General features: G+C 39.1%; 1 protein-coding gene across 9 annotated transcripts; it reads left to right on the forward strand.

Annotated features, from left to right (window-relative positions):
- Positions 1-58: 58 nt before the first annotated feature.
- On the forward strand, positions 59-8,489 carry RBM46 (RNA binding motif protein 46). 9 transcript variants are annotated; one of them, XM_090138421.1, is made up of 6 exons: positions 65-185; positions 717-781; positions 1,674-1,835; positions 2,876-3,343; positions 3,762-4,544; positions 5,325-7,479. In XM_090138421.1, exons 3-6 carry the CDS (start codon positions 1,685-1,687, stop codon positions 5,507-5,509), a joined length of 1,587 nt encoding a protein of 528 aa, XP_089994547.1. In that variant the 5' UTR covers positions 65-185; positions 717-781; positions 1,674-1,684; the 3' UTR covers positions 5,510-7,479. The 9 variants fall into 9 exon arrangements, with proteins under 9 accessions (XP_031470134.1, XP_031470132.1, XP_089994548.1 ...); XM_031614274.2 differs by lacking the exon at positions 717-781 and having other exon boundaries at positions 59-154; XM_031614272.2 differs by lacking the exon at positions 717-781 and having other exon boundaries at positions 64-250; positions 1,683-1,835.
- Positions 8,490-17,889: the final 9,400 nt, after the last annotated feature.

The raw sequence follows: 17,889 nt of genomic DNA on the forward strand, positions 1-17,889 counted from the left end.
CCTCAGCCAACTGCCGCCCGTTTTAAAAGCGCTCGCACGCCGGGCCCCGCTGTGAGCCTGGCGCTGATTGGCTCCTGCCTCCCGTCAGTTACACCTGCCGCACAGCTCCGCCAGGCCGCGGGCTGGGCAGCGCCGTGCTGCGCCGAGCCGCGGGGTGAGGGGAGGAAAGAAAGAAGGAAAAAGAAGTAATTATAGCACGGAGTCTCGTGAAAACCTCTTCTCGCTTTCTAAAGGCTAATATTAGTGTGAGGTGCGGTACCGGTCTCACAGGGACTTCTGTAGGACTTCTGACTACCAGCTGGTTGCTGGCTTTAGTGGGGAGGCCGAAAGACGGGGGGATAACGATGCGTGTGTGCAGCGTGTGCCTTCGTTTGTGGTAATGCTTGCTCCACGCAGCGCTGGGAGGTCACAGCCGGGTGTGAAGTAGGCTGTGTAGGTAGCGGTGTGTGCTTGTGATCGAGCTAGGAGAGGTTCAGTGAGGGGGCAAGAAGAGCGACAGGCTGAAGAGGAGCAAGTGGCTTGTGCTTCGGGCCGAAGGAAATGGATGTGACTGCGACTGCTTCTCCTGCCAGGGGGTGGGGGATTCCTCAGGGTTTTGCTTAGTGAAGCTTCAATTTCTTGTTGATAAAGCAAGTTTAAAATATAAGGGATGTTAAAAAAAAAAAAAAAAAAAAGTTATAGATGATGTATCTCATGGTTTTTCGTTTCTTTTGGAGAGTAAAGAGCGTAGCACTTGGATGTACCGCTTGGGCAAGGGATTGAAGTGGTGAAGATTGCCTGGGTGAGCCTTGCAGACCTTAAGGCAGAAAATCTGGGGAATAGAAAACATAGGGCAAGGAGAGAAAGGCCTTGAAAAGGAATCTGACTTTAAAGTTACTTTTTTAAATCGACTAGAGAAGTTCGTAAATTACTGTATAGGCTGCTTGGTCTGATTTGTTCCCTGTGACCTAGAAGAAACCAAAGGAAATCTTCACATGACATCAAATAGTGGATGTAGTAGTAACAACAATTGGTGAAGCTCCTTGCTTTCACAGAATCACACAGTCACAGAATCGTAGAGGTTGGAAGGGACCTCCAGAGATCGAGTCCAACACCATGAAAGTGGATAAAAGCATGAAAATGAGGAACTTGGAAGTGGAATAATCCCAGTCCCTTAGTTTTGACAGGCAGTTCCACCAAGTTTTATTAAATATTGATTTCATGTAAATTGTTTTTGTCACTAAATTCTTTGAATTCTTTGAATTAATTAGCGGTGGACATAATGCATTTCAGGAGTATTCAGAAGCTGGTGCTTCTGTAAATTATAGTGATAAGGGGGTGGATTTTGTCACTGCAGATGGCATTTAGGTCTCTGTACAACAGACAAGTTTTATGAAGTAAAATTACCGTGCTTGAAGAGACAATTTTATATTTATAAAATAGCTATGATGTGACTTGTATAAAATTAAAACTTTATTCTGGAACATATAATTGTTGGTTAAAGTTCACTACTATGCTTTGAAATCAAGTACATAGATGATACCAGTTGCCCATAGGATTGCAGCTTTATGCTGCTCATTGAAGTCACAGGAAATAGCCAACTATAGTATGTGTTTCTGTGCCCTGGTGGCTTCTGTATGTAAATAGCAGCTTTTAAGTATCTGAGTTGAAATATCCATAATGTTCTATTAAAGTTATTGCAGATATGAATGAAGAGAATTCGGCTGCAACAAGTGAACCTGACAAAATGAGAGGTGGTAATCAGAAGGCTTCTGCCTTACTGGCCCTCCTAGACAAGACTGGATACAACATGATTCAAGAAAATGGGCAAAGAAAATTTGGTGGGCCTCCACCAGGTAAGCATTTTTTTGAGGTAATAAAATTGAAGTATGTTTTGTGTAAGGATAGCTATACTATATTTCTGTGTATGTCAGAAATGTACTTTCTGGTCCACTATTTCTCTATTGAACCTGATGACTTTTTTTATGTTTGATTTTGGGAACTCTGGAAGGTGGGGTTATCTACTTCTACCCTCAACTTATTAAAATAGTTATAATCTTTCATGCTGAATTTGGGCTTTATTTCTAGTTTAGGATAGCATTGTTGAACATATCTATCAGTGCATGTGGCAGAGATATGAAATAAAGACTATATATACATATGTTTAGGCATATCCTTATGGACCAGAAGGGCCAGAAGCATGGATCTGTTCTGTGGAACTTTGTACTATTACTTTTTTTCCTGTAGTATCTGGCTCCAACCTGTGAAATCTGATCTCTTTTTAAGAGGAAAAATGTTCACGGTTTTTGGCCACTGGAAAAAAATGATTGTCCCATATCGTACCTTCTTAGGATGTCTTTTTACAGTGGATGAATGGAGAAGGTGGAACCAAAATGTACAGACCTTTTGAATGGCATTGGGGGGAAAGAAATACAGGCACTGGGGACTCTGACTAAAACTTCCTAAAATATGGGCAAGAAGTGCAGGTAAATGTTTGTAACTCCGAAATGTTACAAGTAGAAAATACAGCAAGTTCTTTCTCTAGCAATTATATTAGATGTATTAATATGTAACAGATGATTTTGAGAAGTAAAAAATGATTTAAATGCAGATTCTTGCAATCAATTCGTGTCTGTTGCTATTTAAAATGCTGTTATGTTTTAAATAATGCTGGTTTCAGTGGCTTGTCATACGAATTCAAGGGAAAGAAGCAGATGAATGTTAAAGAAAAAAATTATCCTGTTAGCACAATTTGTATTTAAGCATTTGAAATCTAAAAAGATACAAATACAGCAGTTAAAAACCAACAACTGACAGCCAAAGTATGTTGTGTGAAGGTGCGTCTGCTTGTGCCGCTTGTCCTAAGATTTTTTTTTGCTGGACTACTTATTTTAAGGTTGGGAAGGTCCTCCACCACCTCGTGGATGTGAAGTTTTTGTGGGTAAGATCCCTCGTAACATTTATGAAGATGAATTGGTCCCTCTTTTCGAGAGAGCTGGAAAGATCTACGAGCTCAGGCTGATGATGGAATTCAGTGGTGAGAATCGAGGCTTTGCTTTTGTGATGTACACTACTAAAGAGGATGCCCAGCTAGCCATCAAGATTCTTAATAATTATGAAATTCGTCCAGGGAGATTTATTGGTGTCTGCATAAGCTTGGACAACTGCAGACTATTTATTGGAGCAATTCCAAGAGAAAAGAAGAAAGAAGAAATACTAAAAGAAATGAAAAGAATTACAGAAGGAGTAGTGGATGTCATTGTTTGTCCAGATGCCACAGACAGAACTAAAAATCGTGGATTTGCTTTTGTAGAATACGAGTCACACAGAGCAGCTGCAATGGCTAGAAGGAGGCTACTCCCAGGTAAACCTATTTTTAAGGAAATTTTTGGAGGAGTGTTTTTGGGGAGTAGAGGTGAAGGGGTGTGAGCCCTCTCTTAGGTTTGTAGAAAACCATTTTAAGAGTATCGTGTGTTGGAAGGGGCTTACTTGTGGAATGGAAAGTAGAAGGGATTAATAGTATTGAAAGAGGAGGGGAATAGGTAAAAGTGAAGTTGAAAAGGAAACTGGACAGTGTGACTCTCTCTACACAAAGGGTTGTAAGGTTGTATTTTTGCCAATTACTTTGTTAATTATTTCAGGTCTCTTACACATTTTGCTTAAGTACACGCAGACAACTTTCACATGTTACACATCATATTTGTTTGCTTTTTCTAAAGCTAGTGTATAAGAATGATTTTTATTTTTATCTTTTTTACTGATGTTGTCCTTCATTGCTGTAGGAACATTCCAGCTGTGGGGTCGTGCAGTTCAAGTTGATTGGGCATGCCCAGAGAAAGAAGTTGATGCAGAAACAATGCGGAGAGTTAAAGTATTGTATGTAAGGAACTTAATGATTTCTACTACAGAGGACACAATTAAAGCTGAATTCAACAAGTTCAAGCCACGAGTAGTTGAACGTGTAAAGAAGTTGAGAGACTATGCGTTTGTTCATTTCTACAACCGAGAGGATGCAGTTGCTGCCATGTCTGTAATGAATGGAAAGTGCATTGATGGAGCTAGCATTGAAGTAACGCTGGCAAAGCCAGTTAACAAAGACAGTACCTGGAAGCAACATCTTAATGGTCATGTAAGCCCCTGTTCTGAAAATCTCATGGAAATTCCTAGCAGAGAAGACAGTCATCAGAAGTCCGTAGGGAAACCTGCAAGTCTTTCTCTCAGCCTTAATGGTCAGCACAGTCCAAGCTCTCCTGAACTCGAATGGTACCCATACCCATTTCTTCCAGGAGTAAAGCTTATTCCAATTAGCATGTATTCTCTAAAATCCAGTTACTTCAGTTCTGCTGTGATGCGTCTGGATTATTTTTGCTACAAAAATAACTGGCTACCACCAGAATACTACTTGTATTCAACCACAAGTCAGGATGGGAAAATACATTTGGTGTGCAAGGTACTTATTCCGAGTATTGCAGATGGTTCGCAGAGTTGCTTCATGTCACACAAACTCTGTACAACATTAGAAGATGCGAGGGAATTGGCAGCACAAATGGCACTTCTACATCTAGGTAAGCATAAGTGCTTTTGAATAGTTCTTAAGAACTGAAACTAGGAAAGTTTATTTAAAATTGTTCTCTGCATGTATTTTTGGAAATCTTCGTTTACATTTATTTAGGATCTTAAAGCCAATATGCTTACTAGAAAAAGAGATTTTTGATATTATAAATTCTTGTGATAAAAGCTTTTCATAACTGGGAAAGCAGTCGCTAAAGTTCTGACAGTACATTATTGCTGCTGCTCTGTAAAAGTGAATAATGTAAAATGTTACATTTGACATCTAGTTCCTGCTCAGTATTGTTCAATTCTGTAATACTGAAGCATCCAAAACACAGAACTGATTTCTAGGGTACTAGTGGTTGGAGGCTTCATTTGATCAAACTTCATTCTAAAAGAAATCGGAATTTAATACCTTAGGTAAATAAATTTGAAGGTTGTTAAAGAGCCATACCTGCTATATTCCTTTTCTCTCCCCTGCTCACTCTCATTTTTTTTTCCCTCTTCTCTCCTGCTCTCATTTAGTGGGTTGGAAAAGCTATTGCTGGATAGCAAACTGTTAAAATGGTGTTGATACTCTTTTCTTCCTAATACTATTACTTAGCAATTATTCTGGAATTTTCTTCGTGTTGAAAGAAAATTTATTTTCTTTATGGTATTTTTTTGTTTGTTTCTTTGTTTTAAATGCAGTTTGTAGCAGACTTAATTTAGACTTGACTATGAAATGTAAGCAGTCCTTTTCTTAGTGTGTAGAATCTTGTTTCTCATTGTCTTTGATTTTGCACGCCCAAAAGGTCTTAGAAGAGAAGGAATCTCTGAAACCCAAAGCCTAATGCATTCACTTCACTTCAGCAGCAGTCTGTTCAGTTCGCATGAATTGGTCACCTCCAAGAGGCTGATAACTCTAGATGGTCAACGTGAAGAGAATTATATATTTTTAATAGCAAAACAGCAAAATTTTATTTGTAAGTTTTTATAAAACCTATGCCAGGTTTTGTGAACGTTAGTGCCTGTTTCTTTCTTTCTCTAGCTATGAAAATTAGAGTTGTACCTTTTATAACCTGTGTAACCCCAAATGCAAAAAGATTTTCAAACTGGAAATAGGGACGAGAGCTTAGCTTGTGTAAAGAACAGTGGCAGTTTCACATTCTGTGCTGGCCATGCACATATTTTGTGGCAGGATACCTAAAATCTGGATAGTCTCCCACTTATTACATGATGAGTGATCTCCTGTACCTAGTGCAAAGATATTACTTAAAAACACAAAAAGATATTTGTGTTTTTAAGTAACTATACTTGCTTGTTGCCATATGCAGTAGTTCTGAAGAGACAGCAGTACAACAACCTTCCACTTGGTGTCACCTGGATATTTTGAAAATAGCTCGAGTAAAACACAGACTTTGAATTTCACTGAAAGATGAACAGAGGAAGAAAGTAAAATAAAATAAAATAATCAGGCTCGTTGAAATATGAGGAAATGATGAGTGTAGGTGTTCAGTTGAGAGAAGTGAAGAAGTGGAGCGTGGCGATGTGCTGAAGTTCCAGAAGGAGACAGCTCACTGTTGTAGCAGTGCAGAGAGGAGCAAGGGAACAGAATAGCAAGAAAATTGAGTGCTCTGTAGAAGAAATGTTGATAACAGCTTCCATTGTTTTTGAATCTCATTTCAAATTGGTCTCTTGAAATTGCATGGCACCTTGGTGCTATTCACAAGCTTTTACCAGAAATTTTCCTCAGAAATTGCATAGGTATTATTTTATGGGTATATAGATATTACATTATTTTAAAATAGACCCACCTGAATAGTGTCAATTGTAATTATGTATACAGGCAAAAAAGGAATTATGTTTTATATACCTGGAATCACTTACAGTTCCAGCTTCCAGGTTTAGATTTAAATTAAGAACTGGAGTTGTTATTGTAGTGATAGTTAGACTACTTCCTGGGGCAGCCAGGAAGAAATGCTGCGTTCCTTCCCTGATTTGCAGAAATTTAAGTAATGAATTTCAGTAACGTGTGGATATCTGTCACTGCTGAGGCCTCTTTCATTTTTAAAATGGAGATTACTGTTTTAGTGTCATGGGACTGGTTTTAAAAGCTTATAAAGGAGTGCTAAATCAGTGCTTAATGTTAACTTTGCTGCTGGAAGCTTCTAATCTTACTCACCCAGGATTTGTCCTGAAGATCAGTATTTTTCTGTTCCTGCTGCTTGCAGTCGGGGAATGCAAACTTTTAAATCTGAGCCTGTGGTAGGTAGGAGAACTTGAAGAAAAGGAAAGATGAAACAAGGTTAGACTATGTGTATATGTAAAATAAGCTGACTGAATTGAGTCGATCACTTCAAACTAGAAGTGGGTTTAGTGCCCTTTTCTGGTCTGTTGTTTGAGTTGAAGACAGTTTATGAAGCAGGTCTGGCAGAACTTGGTACTTAGTAGCAAATGTACAGCTCAGTCAAAAGGTTTAATATGAGAGGCTGCTGCTCTGACAGTTAGATGTAACAAACTGTATTAAAACAAGGATCTAACATACATATTAAAATAGTCTTCATTAATACTTTGCTTTCAGGGAAGGTGAAGCAAAGAGTCATTGTTTTAAAGCTTGTTTGTTAAAGATAGAGTCTGAGAAAGTCTTCAGGACCAAAGAACTTTATTTCAGGAGTAAGCTTTGTAGAAACTTATATAATGAAAGGGAAAAACTGAGGTTAAGTTCTCAATTTATAATTCTGTTTTCTGTGAGGTCCTATCTGATGTTGCTTAAACTGCTGACTGAAAAACCTTACTTAAGGATTTCAGTTGGTGTTGGGGGGCAGAGGAAAGAGAAGAATGCAGCAGTGGAATAAGGCACCAAATGCTTTTGTTACATGCTTATCTTAAGTCCACCTTTGAATAGGTAATGCAGTATGCTTGCTGAAATTGTCTGTTTTTCTTCTCCTCCCTCCCCCACTTTTTTCTTTTTCTGCAGACAGCTGTACACCTAATTCAGCTTGAATTGCCCTGAAGTTGAGCAGTGGAAAAATTTGGTAGTTGTTACTTTGAATCTTGCCATGAAAGGAAGAATACCACACTGATGCGTGATTACTGGAAATTCAGATTACACGTTACCTGCTGAAGGATTTTTCAAAAGGATATGTTTTAAACTTTCCATTTTGAAGATTAGTGCAATTCAATGTTAAATTGTTTTACTTAGATTAAGTTTGTTTTAAAGGTAATTGTTTAAAAGATTTCATTACCTGTAATAGTTTATACAACAGTAGCCTCTTTTTAGTGTTGAAATAGTTTAGTATGACTCCTGCCCCCTTGTATTACGAGTTTCATTCAGAGTATTTTTTAAGATTGTGTTGCAAGTAATCTTCAGTACACATTTAAAAGCCAGTGCTGCCAATGCTGCCTTTTCAAGCAAAAATAATTCCTGATATTTCTGTTAGTGGCTGTAATATGAAATACCACACAAAGATCTCTTTCTGTAACAGCAGAAATTTTATAGGAAGAACATTTTCTACAAACATTTCCTTCTATAGAGATGTCATTTATTTTATTTCTTTTACTTTGTTTTAAAAGTGGATCTATCTCTTTTAAAACTTGGAATATGCTTTCAGCTCCTGATCAAGACTAAGGGTATAATGGCATGACCTGTACAAGTAATGGTTGTAAGTTTTTTTTTGTACTTGAAAAGTTGGTTGGGGGGAAAAAAGTAGATAGAAAACAATGCAATTGAGTGCTTTAAGTTGAATAATTTTTCTTAATGCAGTCAAATATTACAGTTGGATGTTTCATCAATATATTGCCTTTTTTGATCTACCTAAATGTTATTTGTATTTAATGATAGCTACGTAGTTGTTACAAGCGTTGTGAATTTTAATGTTTAATATTGTGTTTCACTTCTTCACTTGAATTTGGATATTAAATTTATGCTGCTAGCATTTGGTGTGTGTACTTAAATACTAGAATTTTACAGGTAGTACATTTGCAAACTGACTGTGTAGCATTCACTTTGCTTTTTGTAGCAGTAAACTTTGGGCAGAGGCTCCAGTTTGAAGTGCTTTGCTGAACATGAAGTTGAATTCAGTGGTTTACTGTTTCCTATGAAGCTCATGTGAGAGGAAGAAAGAGGAGGCTTGCTTTATCTCATATTTAAATCCCCTGAGACCAAGACAAAAGAAAAACAAAACAAAACAACAGTGTTTGGGTAGAATAACTCAGCATTATGCTGATAGGGATGGGAGAACTAATTTCCAAATCCTTGTGCCATTCAGCCTGAGTATTGCAGTTTGCAGACTGTTGCAGTGAGCTTTGTTTTTGTCTGCTCTAGGTCTGAGTTCCATGTTTTTATTGCAAGGTTTTCAAATAGGCATCTTTAAAGATACCTTGAAAATACAGTAGACTTCTTGCAGGTGCAAGAAAATCTTGATAAAACGGTGTTCTCTCTCCTTCTAATAGAAGTTTGGGTATACATGGTACTATTGGCTAATTAAGGGAGCTCTGTCACAAACTGAAGTGAAGTTGCATATTCATTTGGGCATTGTCTGTAGCTGGTGGGGGTGAAGGCTAGCCAGTACTGCAGAAAGCCTAGGGCTGTTTGGATTGTAACTTGCCCCCATATTTTGAAGGATTATGGTGCCAAAAAAAACCACCAAACCAGTCAGCAATTCCCATCATTACTAATGTGAACAAGTACCTTCACAGTTATTTTAAGTATTTCTTGTAAGTTTGACTGTACACAAGCGTGACCAAACACATCAGTGGAACTAGTACTGGGAAGATGTGAGCCAAACACAGCCTTCAGCCACAAGTCTTTGTTTGGTCTTTGTTTTCCAGATCAGTGCAAAGTTGTAAGAAAAGCAGCTGAATGCAGTAGCACTTGGTTGCTGTCATTCAGCATTTTTGAAGTTTAGAGTACATCATTAAAAGTCTCCATAATTAGTGTTAAAAACATGAGTGTATTTTCCATATTTATAAAAGTCTCAGCAGAGACTAATAGTCTTTTGTAATTGTGACAAAAAGAGAAGATAGTTGTGCATATTTTGCAGGACTGCTGCATAACCGTAATAGAAGCATCCTGCTTTAAGCTTGCTGGAGCAATTAAAAGGCCCTGTGGAAGTAGAGGTCACTGACTTTAATAGAACAAAGTTGTGTCCATGTTCCTTCATACTAAGCTCACTTCATTTAAAAAATTTGCCCTGCACATGAAAGGCTGATCTTTAATCTTTTTTCATCTGTTTGCTTTTAAAAAACATTATTACAGCCTTGTGGCATTGATGACAGGTTAAGCCAATGCTGGGCAGCAAGTGGGTTGTGGTAGCCTAGATCTCCCAACCCCTTTTTTTTTTTTTTTGTTAGGATGGGAACAACTAAGGCTATTTGTCACCAGCAGCCAGTGTGCTGTCCAATAATGGGAATTGCTAAACTAATAAAAATTATTTCAAATAGAAAATGGTATTAAAAAGCAAGGCAGCTGGTGATTATTAGGTTAAAAATCTTAAGGTAAAAGCAGCAGTCAAGAAGTCAGTTATTTTACAAATATCATCTTTCTCTGATTTTTTTAATACAGGTGCTTTTCATAACAATAATGGCCTCAAGCTATTTGTTCTTCAGCTTAAGAGGAGAAGGAAGAAAAACAAATGATAGTGGTAGCTATGATAGTGGTAGCTGCAAGTGCCCTACCATTAGAACCCTAGTAGGCCAAAAGTGCCAAGGCAACAGAAAAAGGAGAATTTAGAGCATCCTCCACCCCTTCCAGTCACTCAGGTGCACTGCATGCACCTGAGCTGCCCTGGTTTGGCCCTTCCTTCCCACCAGGTGCTCAACCACTGCTTCAGGCTGTGACTTAGCATTTCCACTGCAGTGTGACCTACTTACAACACCACTGGCTACATCGGCATTAAAGTAACTAAAACCTGTAACATCTGCAGGGGGCAGAGCCTACATCACCTTGTGAAAGGAGCGCTCAAGCCATAAGGATGCCAGAAGGGCATCAGGAATGGTGCCTGGCATATGAGAGTATAGTGAGAGCTGGCCTTTTCCAAAACTACATGGCCATATAGGCATAGGCTACTGCAAAACTGCCTTGGGAACCATTAATTGGCAAAAATTATTCAAATATATTTCAGTAGCAGCTTAGTTTTTGTTTAAATGGTGTTCCATCCAACTGACACAGCTTTGACCTTCATGTAGAAGGGCTTAATTGTTACTAGTTTTGTCTTTGTCTTGTACAGAGGTTTTTCTGTCTACAAAAATGTAAGTAACAGAACAGAATAATTAAACAACCACTGAGAAAGCAGGTAGAACTTTTAGGACTCTCAAGTGCAAATACATACATAGAATTGGAAGAGTGTCTTAGGTGTTGCTCAGAGCTGGGTGAAATTTCAAGAAGCGTGAGGGCTCCTGTGTATTTTCAAGAAGAACTATCTTGTTTTTGTAGGCTATATCAGTTCTAGTCTCGCATTTTGACAATGCAGTGATGCTTTTAGCTAAGATAGCAGATAAAGTTCTACACTTGAGAGAGGTGAATAATACAGAGTAATACCCCTTGAGTACAGTACTTTCTTTATAGATCAAATTCTAGTGATCATAAAAGCACTCTGTACTTTTATGCTGGTGGTGGATAGGCAGAGTAGTGCCATTTTTAGATGGGGAGGGCAAGTCACTCAAGCACAGGACTTAATTTCTGATTGTGCCAGCTATTTTGTGATAGTAATAGAAGCTTCCAGTGAAAGAACCAGGAGCATTTACAAAAGCAACTTGCAGCTCACTGAAGCAGGTCTGTATGTTACAATTCACTTCAGGTAGAAAGGCAGATTCCTTTAAAAAGTTGTGACTGAGTATTACTGACATAGAGGTGTTCTTTCACTCCCTCCCCCCAGCCTCTCTCATCTAACATCACAAGTAGGTTAATATTTATAAACAGTATTGACCAAAGTTAGAATATTCTGTGTGGATATTGACAGAGTACTTATTTGCTGTCAAGAGCCAATGGAAATCTGTGAAACTCATTGGAATTACCTTGATGGAAAACTTTCTCAAAGCATGACGATAATGCCAGGGCAGCTGGCCAGAATCAAGTACCCATTTCTGTAGATTTAACTATATGAATTAACACTTCAGGTTGTACAGTGCTGCCACAGGCTACAGCTGCTACTGACTTCAACTTTCCTGCAGAGGGAAGTATGTGCTAAGTATATAAAGAACAAATAGCAAGTCAAATGATGTTTGCAAAGCTGGTCACAGTGTGTGAGTGAAGAACATAGGACTAGAGTGTCAGGGATGGTATTCACTGAATTAGTTTGTAAGGAGAAGCCAAAACATTTCAGGTGATGAAATAGCCAGCTTTCTGAACAAATGAAAATTTGTCAAGCCAGCGGAAAATGAAAAAGAAACATCTTAAGAAACAAAAAGAAACATCTCAGCCATGTATGATCTTTATGAGTCTGCCTCTGGGCTGTCACACTCTAATTAAGACAAAATGAGTATCCCAAAAAGAAGAGCTCCAGAGGTTCCAGAAAAGAAAGGATGCAAGAGAAAGGATAGAACTTCTGCATCCTGGGTTGTCCTGAGGTGTCACACTCTTGTAGAAATGAAGTGGATCTGACTAAGGAGGAATTAAGTGGCAAAGAGGGATCAGGTATGTGCAAAAAAAATCATTTCAAGATGTTACAGGATAACAGAAATTTTGAGGACCACACAGTGGTTTGACACCACTGCCTGATTTCAGTTGGTTTAGGCTGAAGCTTAAATTCTTCCTAGAATCCAAGATGTTTAGTTTTTACTATTTTTATACAGAGCAGAGAGGTTGGAAAATGTACAACAGCTCATCTATGGCAATAGCTTTCTCGTGGGTGTGGAGAGCACCAGTGTCTTATGCATATGAAGTCTTACAATACGGACTATGATCAGGGGAATGTTGATGAAAAAAGTTTGTTTTTTGACTAGGCAAAGGAAAAGAAAAAGCCACCTCTTGTCTAAAGCAACAATCATGAGAGAAAACTACCCACACTCTTCTTTAACACTTAGGAAAACTTTAACTATGTTTTTTTTCCTTCAAAAAAGCGTACTGTTTTCAACTACCTTGAAATTGTGTTTATTTTGCTTATTCATCCCATCCAAGGATTTAGGCTATGAAAGTGCAGAATTAAAACCAGAGAAAACTTATATTACCCAGTTCATCCAGCAACACACATACACATCAGTGAATTTAGTTGGAGCAAGTCCAGTAACGTGCCTAATGAAAGCACATCTTCCTGAAAGGCATCAAAGTCTGCACAGTGTCAAATACTGCAACGGAGTTTGGATCAGGGCTTCCTAGCTTTGAACAGAAGCAGTACTTCACTGCAAAAACTCCTGGTTTCTCTCACAGACAGGGTATTTTTTATAAAATAAAATAAAAGCTCTTTAAGAGCTCCCCTTGCTCAGGAAACTTTCAAACCTACTAACCAGCTTTACATGCTCGTAATAGCTTGTCTTTAGGAGTATGTCAGCTATTTCCTTCTCTTTCACAGCCTCACATAAGTTTGTCTAATATTTCAGTAGCTATTTAACAGCACTATGAGTAAACTGCAGGGGTACCCTAGTGAGCTGTGAAGCAGGTGAAGATCAACTGTGTTCAGCTCTGGTAGGATCACAGAGCTCATGAACTGCTCTTGTCCCAGCTGTCCCAGCAGGGGAAGGAAAGAAAGAAAAAGAGGTGGGGAAAGGGGAAGGTATAAAAAGGGAAAGGGAAGGGAGAAATAAAGAAAAGAGGGGAACAAGAAAAGAGGGAAAGAAACTAAAAAAAGAGGAATCCGATAGAGGTAGGGAAGGCATCTAAACAAATAGGAGTTTACAAGCAGCCTGGAGAGGAGCAACAGCAGAGCTCAGGGAAATTTTATTATCTTGTTTGAAAGTTTATGAAAGAATTTATGAGCAAAAATCTAAGTACCAGCAAACGTTTAATTGCATTTGTATGAATAGCTGCCTCGTAGCTTGTTTTAAACTTGTTGGATTTTTATGATTCATAATGCTAGGATAAGGAACTGTCTGACTATAAATAAGAATATCCTGCCTGAACAATCTTAACGTAGATAAGACCTAAGTGCATTACAACATTGAAGGACAAGTTATGGTTAACTTATTCACTATTTCAGGAATAATTGAACATACTTCAGTAATTACATGCAGTAGCTGTTTAATCAGCAGTGTAACATAACTAATATTAACAGGTACTCGATCTTTCTGACTGCTGCAGGAAACAAGCTGTCTTCTTTTTGAAAAAGCTGTTCTGATAAAAAATTCAAATGCCTCAGCACTCCTTTCTGTCTCCCTTGGATAGATAATAGCTCCTCACAAGTCAGAGGAAGTAAGGCAGCCTAAGCCAATGAATCTGAAAGCAAAATGACATCTCTGGAATAAACAAACAAACCTACTGGCAAACACATGAGATTGTAGTGGTGGCTAAGCCAGCTGTGCATGGGAGAGCTGTAAAACATTCACTGCATCTCATCATCTTTGCTTTCCTCCTTGAGAAACTCAACCTGATGATGTTTCAGAGCTTTCTTCATGATCTCCATTCTTCTAAATGGAATCCTTTTTCCTTTTGTTTAGTTCAATGTTCTGCAATTCAGCCCTTTAGGCTGCAGGAAAAGCACCAAAGAAAGGCCACAGATTCAGACCTGCTGCAAGTTTGGTCAGGCTGGGTATTAGGAAGAATTTCTTCTCAGAAAGTGTAGTGAGGCATTGGAAAAGGATGTCCAGCAGGATGGTGAAGTCACCGTCCCTGGGGGTGTTCAAGAGCCACGTGAATGTGGCACTGAGGGACGTGGTTTCTAGGTGTGATGGAGGTGGGTTGGTGGTTGGACTTGGTGAATTTAGAGTCATTAAGGTTGGAAAGACCGCTCTGATTCTAAAAGTTCTAGACATCTCAAATCAAAACCTGTGCTCGAGGGAGGGCATGCAATGTACCTCCCATAACAGTACAAGAGTTCCTACCTTCCTGTTCCTCCAGGACCACGAGGGGAAAAGGTTTCTTTTATAGTTGATGGCCACCTTTTCTGTCCTTTTCTGAAACATCACATGACAAATGTAGATGAACAAGATGAACTGAGGGAGCCCTTCTGCAGAAGAGGGACTGTAGAAAGCTGTTACGGTACTTCAGCTTCCACTGACACATGCTGACTTGTATGAAAGAGTATAGGTTACAGGAGGTTGCAGATGGTTTACTGGTGAGCCAGTACAAAAAACAATATATATATATAAAAAAAAAAGCCTTGAGAAAGGAAACATCTACTTGTTTTGGCCTAATTTCCAGGGCAGCTTAACAAGCTGTATCAAGCTGTGCTACCTTACTTGTCAGCTCTCTTTAGATTCTCCTTGCTTCATTGCTTCTGCATAATTCTGTAGACCTTACCTTGGCGTATTTCCCTTCATTCTCTTCTTTCATTGTCTGTTCTTCCACAATAGCCTTCAGTCTATTACTGTATTTAAGTGGAAATTATTTGCTGCCTTTTCATTATCAGCTCATACTGCCTTTTCTTCAAAAGAATCAGGACAGAAGGGTGTTTTGAAAAGTTTTGAATTTCTCTTTACTTAAAAGAATGTTGACCTCTCTCAGTTGCACTGTTTACTGTCAACATACGCTCCTCATGGATTTCCAGACTATTTTCACATAAAAAAAAGCTCTAGGGTTGCTTTTATGATTAGCAACCAGGATATTGCTTTGATTATGCATATGGACTTCGGCCAGCTCAGATGCGTCTGCCACTGGTTCTGTTTTCTCATGTTCTTAACATAGCTGTGCTGTAGGAAGCCTATGTTACAGACATAAGCATCAAATACAGTCTCAGTTTTTTTCATTACAAGCAGTATTTTATAGAGGGAGAGTTTGATACATCCATCATGTGCATACTCTAACAAGATACCTACCCAATGGAAAAATGGTCCCATATGACCTAGCCATGTATTTTATACTGATATATCTAAACAGCTACTGTGGTAGCACCAAAAGAAAGGATGAAAGTAAGTTTACTGGCTGGTGATTAAGATGTAGTTACTTGATCACGTGCTTGAAAGACCTTACTGCCTATTACTTCACCTGTGTGTGGTTTGGGTATGAGCATGTAATGGGAGCAAAATTATTTCTCAGCCTCCTATTACTGGTTTGATATTACCTGGATTGTCTATTGTGCATCCATAGCATGCTGTTGTAGCCTCCTGATGGAAAGGACCCAAAGTACTCCATCGACAGTAGCACACTAACTTTGCACCCTGAACATTCAAGGACTGCTCTTAGGGAGGGATCAAGGGCAAAATGCTTATCTTCTGGGGACAGGATGTGAGAGTGTGCTATGTATGAGTGAAAGATTAATGCTTGCACTGGCTTTGCGGTCCTGTAAATGGGCTAGAAAGAGCATCTTTGCAGAATCAAGTGTGCAAACACCCTTCACCAAGCACCTGACATGACACCTGTTGTGACTTTCAGAATTATTTCATTAGTTCTGGGAGATCCAGGGAGCAGAGACTGTATGAAAACAAACTCAAGCCACGTCAGCCAAAATCTCTACTGAAAATGAACTAGGAGGCTGCAAGAGGAAACAACAATAGAACCGAAGTACAGGTGAAGAATACAAATGCTTATGGTTAACTGGTGTCTAGGTAGGAAGAGGTAGATGAGGTAAAGACCCCAGAAATGAAGCGCAGCTTTCTGAAATGAGAATTTGAGCTGGGGATGCAGCATCCACAGAAGGCAACGACTGTGTAAACCCAGCTCACTACTGGTGCTCCTGGGCTGGGTTTCCTAACTGCTGGCTCTCTCAGGCCTCCAAGACACCCACAGTAGCTGCTCTAATCAATATGCTCAATTTCTCCTCCAGATAACTGTCTTTAGGAAAGGCCACTGTTTCTATCAGAACTTGTAACAGAAAAAAAATAGCTATTTGGTTTTAGCATTATTACTTCATTCCTGGGTAACCAGTGGCTAAGAGGCACACAGCAGAAGTTTTTCAAAAGTAGATGCAAGTTTATGTCAACGGGGAGGGATCTTTCCTGTGTATGGAGAGGGAAAGCCTGATGTGCTTTCCTGCCTCCCTGAGTGCCCCATAGTCTCACGTGTTACCACTGCCCTGCTGGTACCTCTGTCCCAGCATGGGCAAGAGGAGCAGCACTCAACTCCAGACTGTTCTTTGGACATTTCTGCATGATGCCTATCTAGTCAGAGTTGGGTTTTTATTTTTAATCTACAAATTAACAAGCTAATACTAAGACATTTGTGTTTGTGGGTTTTTTTTTCATTTTTTAAATTTCTACTTCATTTTTAACTTCCAGTTTTTTTTTTGTTTGGTGCTCTCTAACATCTCAAGGTGTTAAGTTTGCCCACTAGGACTTGGTTAGATACAGTCTCTGCTACACAAAGCTGCTAGAAGGAAAGGTTTCCAGCATCCAACTACAGGAAAGCCGTGATGCAGAGGCGCTGGGATAATCCAGGGTACCCTGCAGAAGGAGATAAGGAAGGCCCTGCCAGGCTCTAACCAGCCCTAAGGTAGCACAGCCTTTGTAACTGTTGTGCTAATTTAAGAGTGGAGAACCAAAAGGGCTGTAAACAAGTAATGTGTAAAGCAAAAACTGGCCCAAAGCAGGAAGAAATTTAGTGCATATGCTAATGCATGTGTGTTAAGTCCTGACCTATATGAGAAAACACACACGTTACCAGAGTAACAAAGCATCCTCAAGCTTGGAAACATTCCAGTCATTGATGAGAACAATGTACAGATCCAGGACAGAAAGTAACATGTTTTTTTGGCTAGAAAATACAGGAACTATTACCTCCGGGGAAAAGTAATCCAAAACAAAGACATTCACAGGGAGCTCAGAGAAAACATCAAAGTGACTGTGGATTTGGAGGAAAAAATGTATGAGGAAAGATTAGGAAAGCTGAATATGAATGCTTGGCTAAGCACCAATTTAATAAGGGATCAAGAGATAAATCTACAACTATTTAATTCGCAGAATGTAAATGTCATTGGTGAAGCAGACTTTAAAAAAAAAAAATGCACAGAGAAGTTTATTTTCCAGTGGATTTGCATCAGAATTTTGGGAAGCAGCAGGAAGACAGTGGTCTCTTCTCAGCGTCCCACGCAAACGCTGAAGTCAGTTTTTAATCAAATCAGCACATAGGTAGTAGATCAGGTTGGGCTTTGAGGAAAGCACAGCTCAGTACGTGCAGTGAATGGTGAGATATGATATTCATGGTGAATCCTTGTACTTGCAAGACAGGGAGCACTATGCAACAGGCATTATTAATCAGCCAACATGGACATGGACAAGACAACTAACTGCAACTAATTACTGCAACACTGAAGGCTCTGATTATTAACTTAATTTTACAGCTTTGTCCAGCAG

This window comes from Phasianus colchicus, chromosome 4 (genome assembly GCF_987193195.1).
Source record: "Phasianus colchicus chromosome 4, bPhaCol1.hap1.1, whole genome shotgun sequence".
Lineage (NCBI taxonomy): Eukaryota > Metazoa > Chordata > Aves > Galliformes > Phasianidae > Phasianus > Phasianus colchicus.

Excerpts from the sequence above, each read along its gene's own strand:
- RBM46 (XM_031614274.2), top strand. The coding sequence starts at position 1,685 with ATGAATGAAGAGAATTCGGCTGCAACAAGTGAACCTGACAAAATGAGA. Across the intron at positions 3,344-3,761 it reads TAGAAGGAGGCTACTCCCAG|GAACATTCCAGCTGTGGGGT; the intron begins GTAAACCTATTT and ends TCATTGCTGTAG. Across the intron at positions 4,545-5,324 it reads AATGGCACTTCTACATCTAG|GTCTTAGAAGAGAAGGAATC; the intron begins GTAAGCATAAGT and ends CACGCCCAAAAG.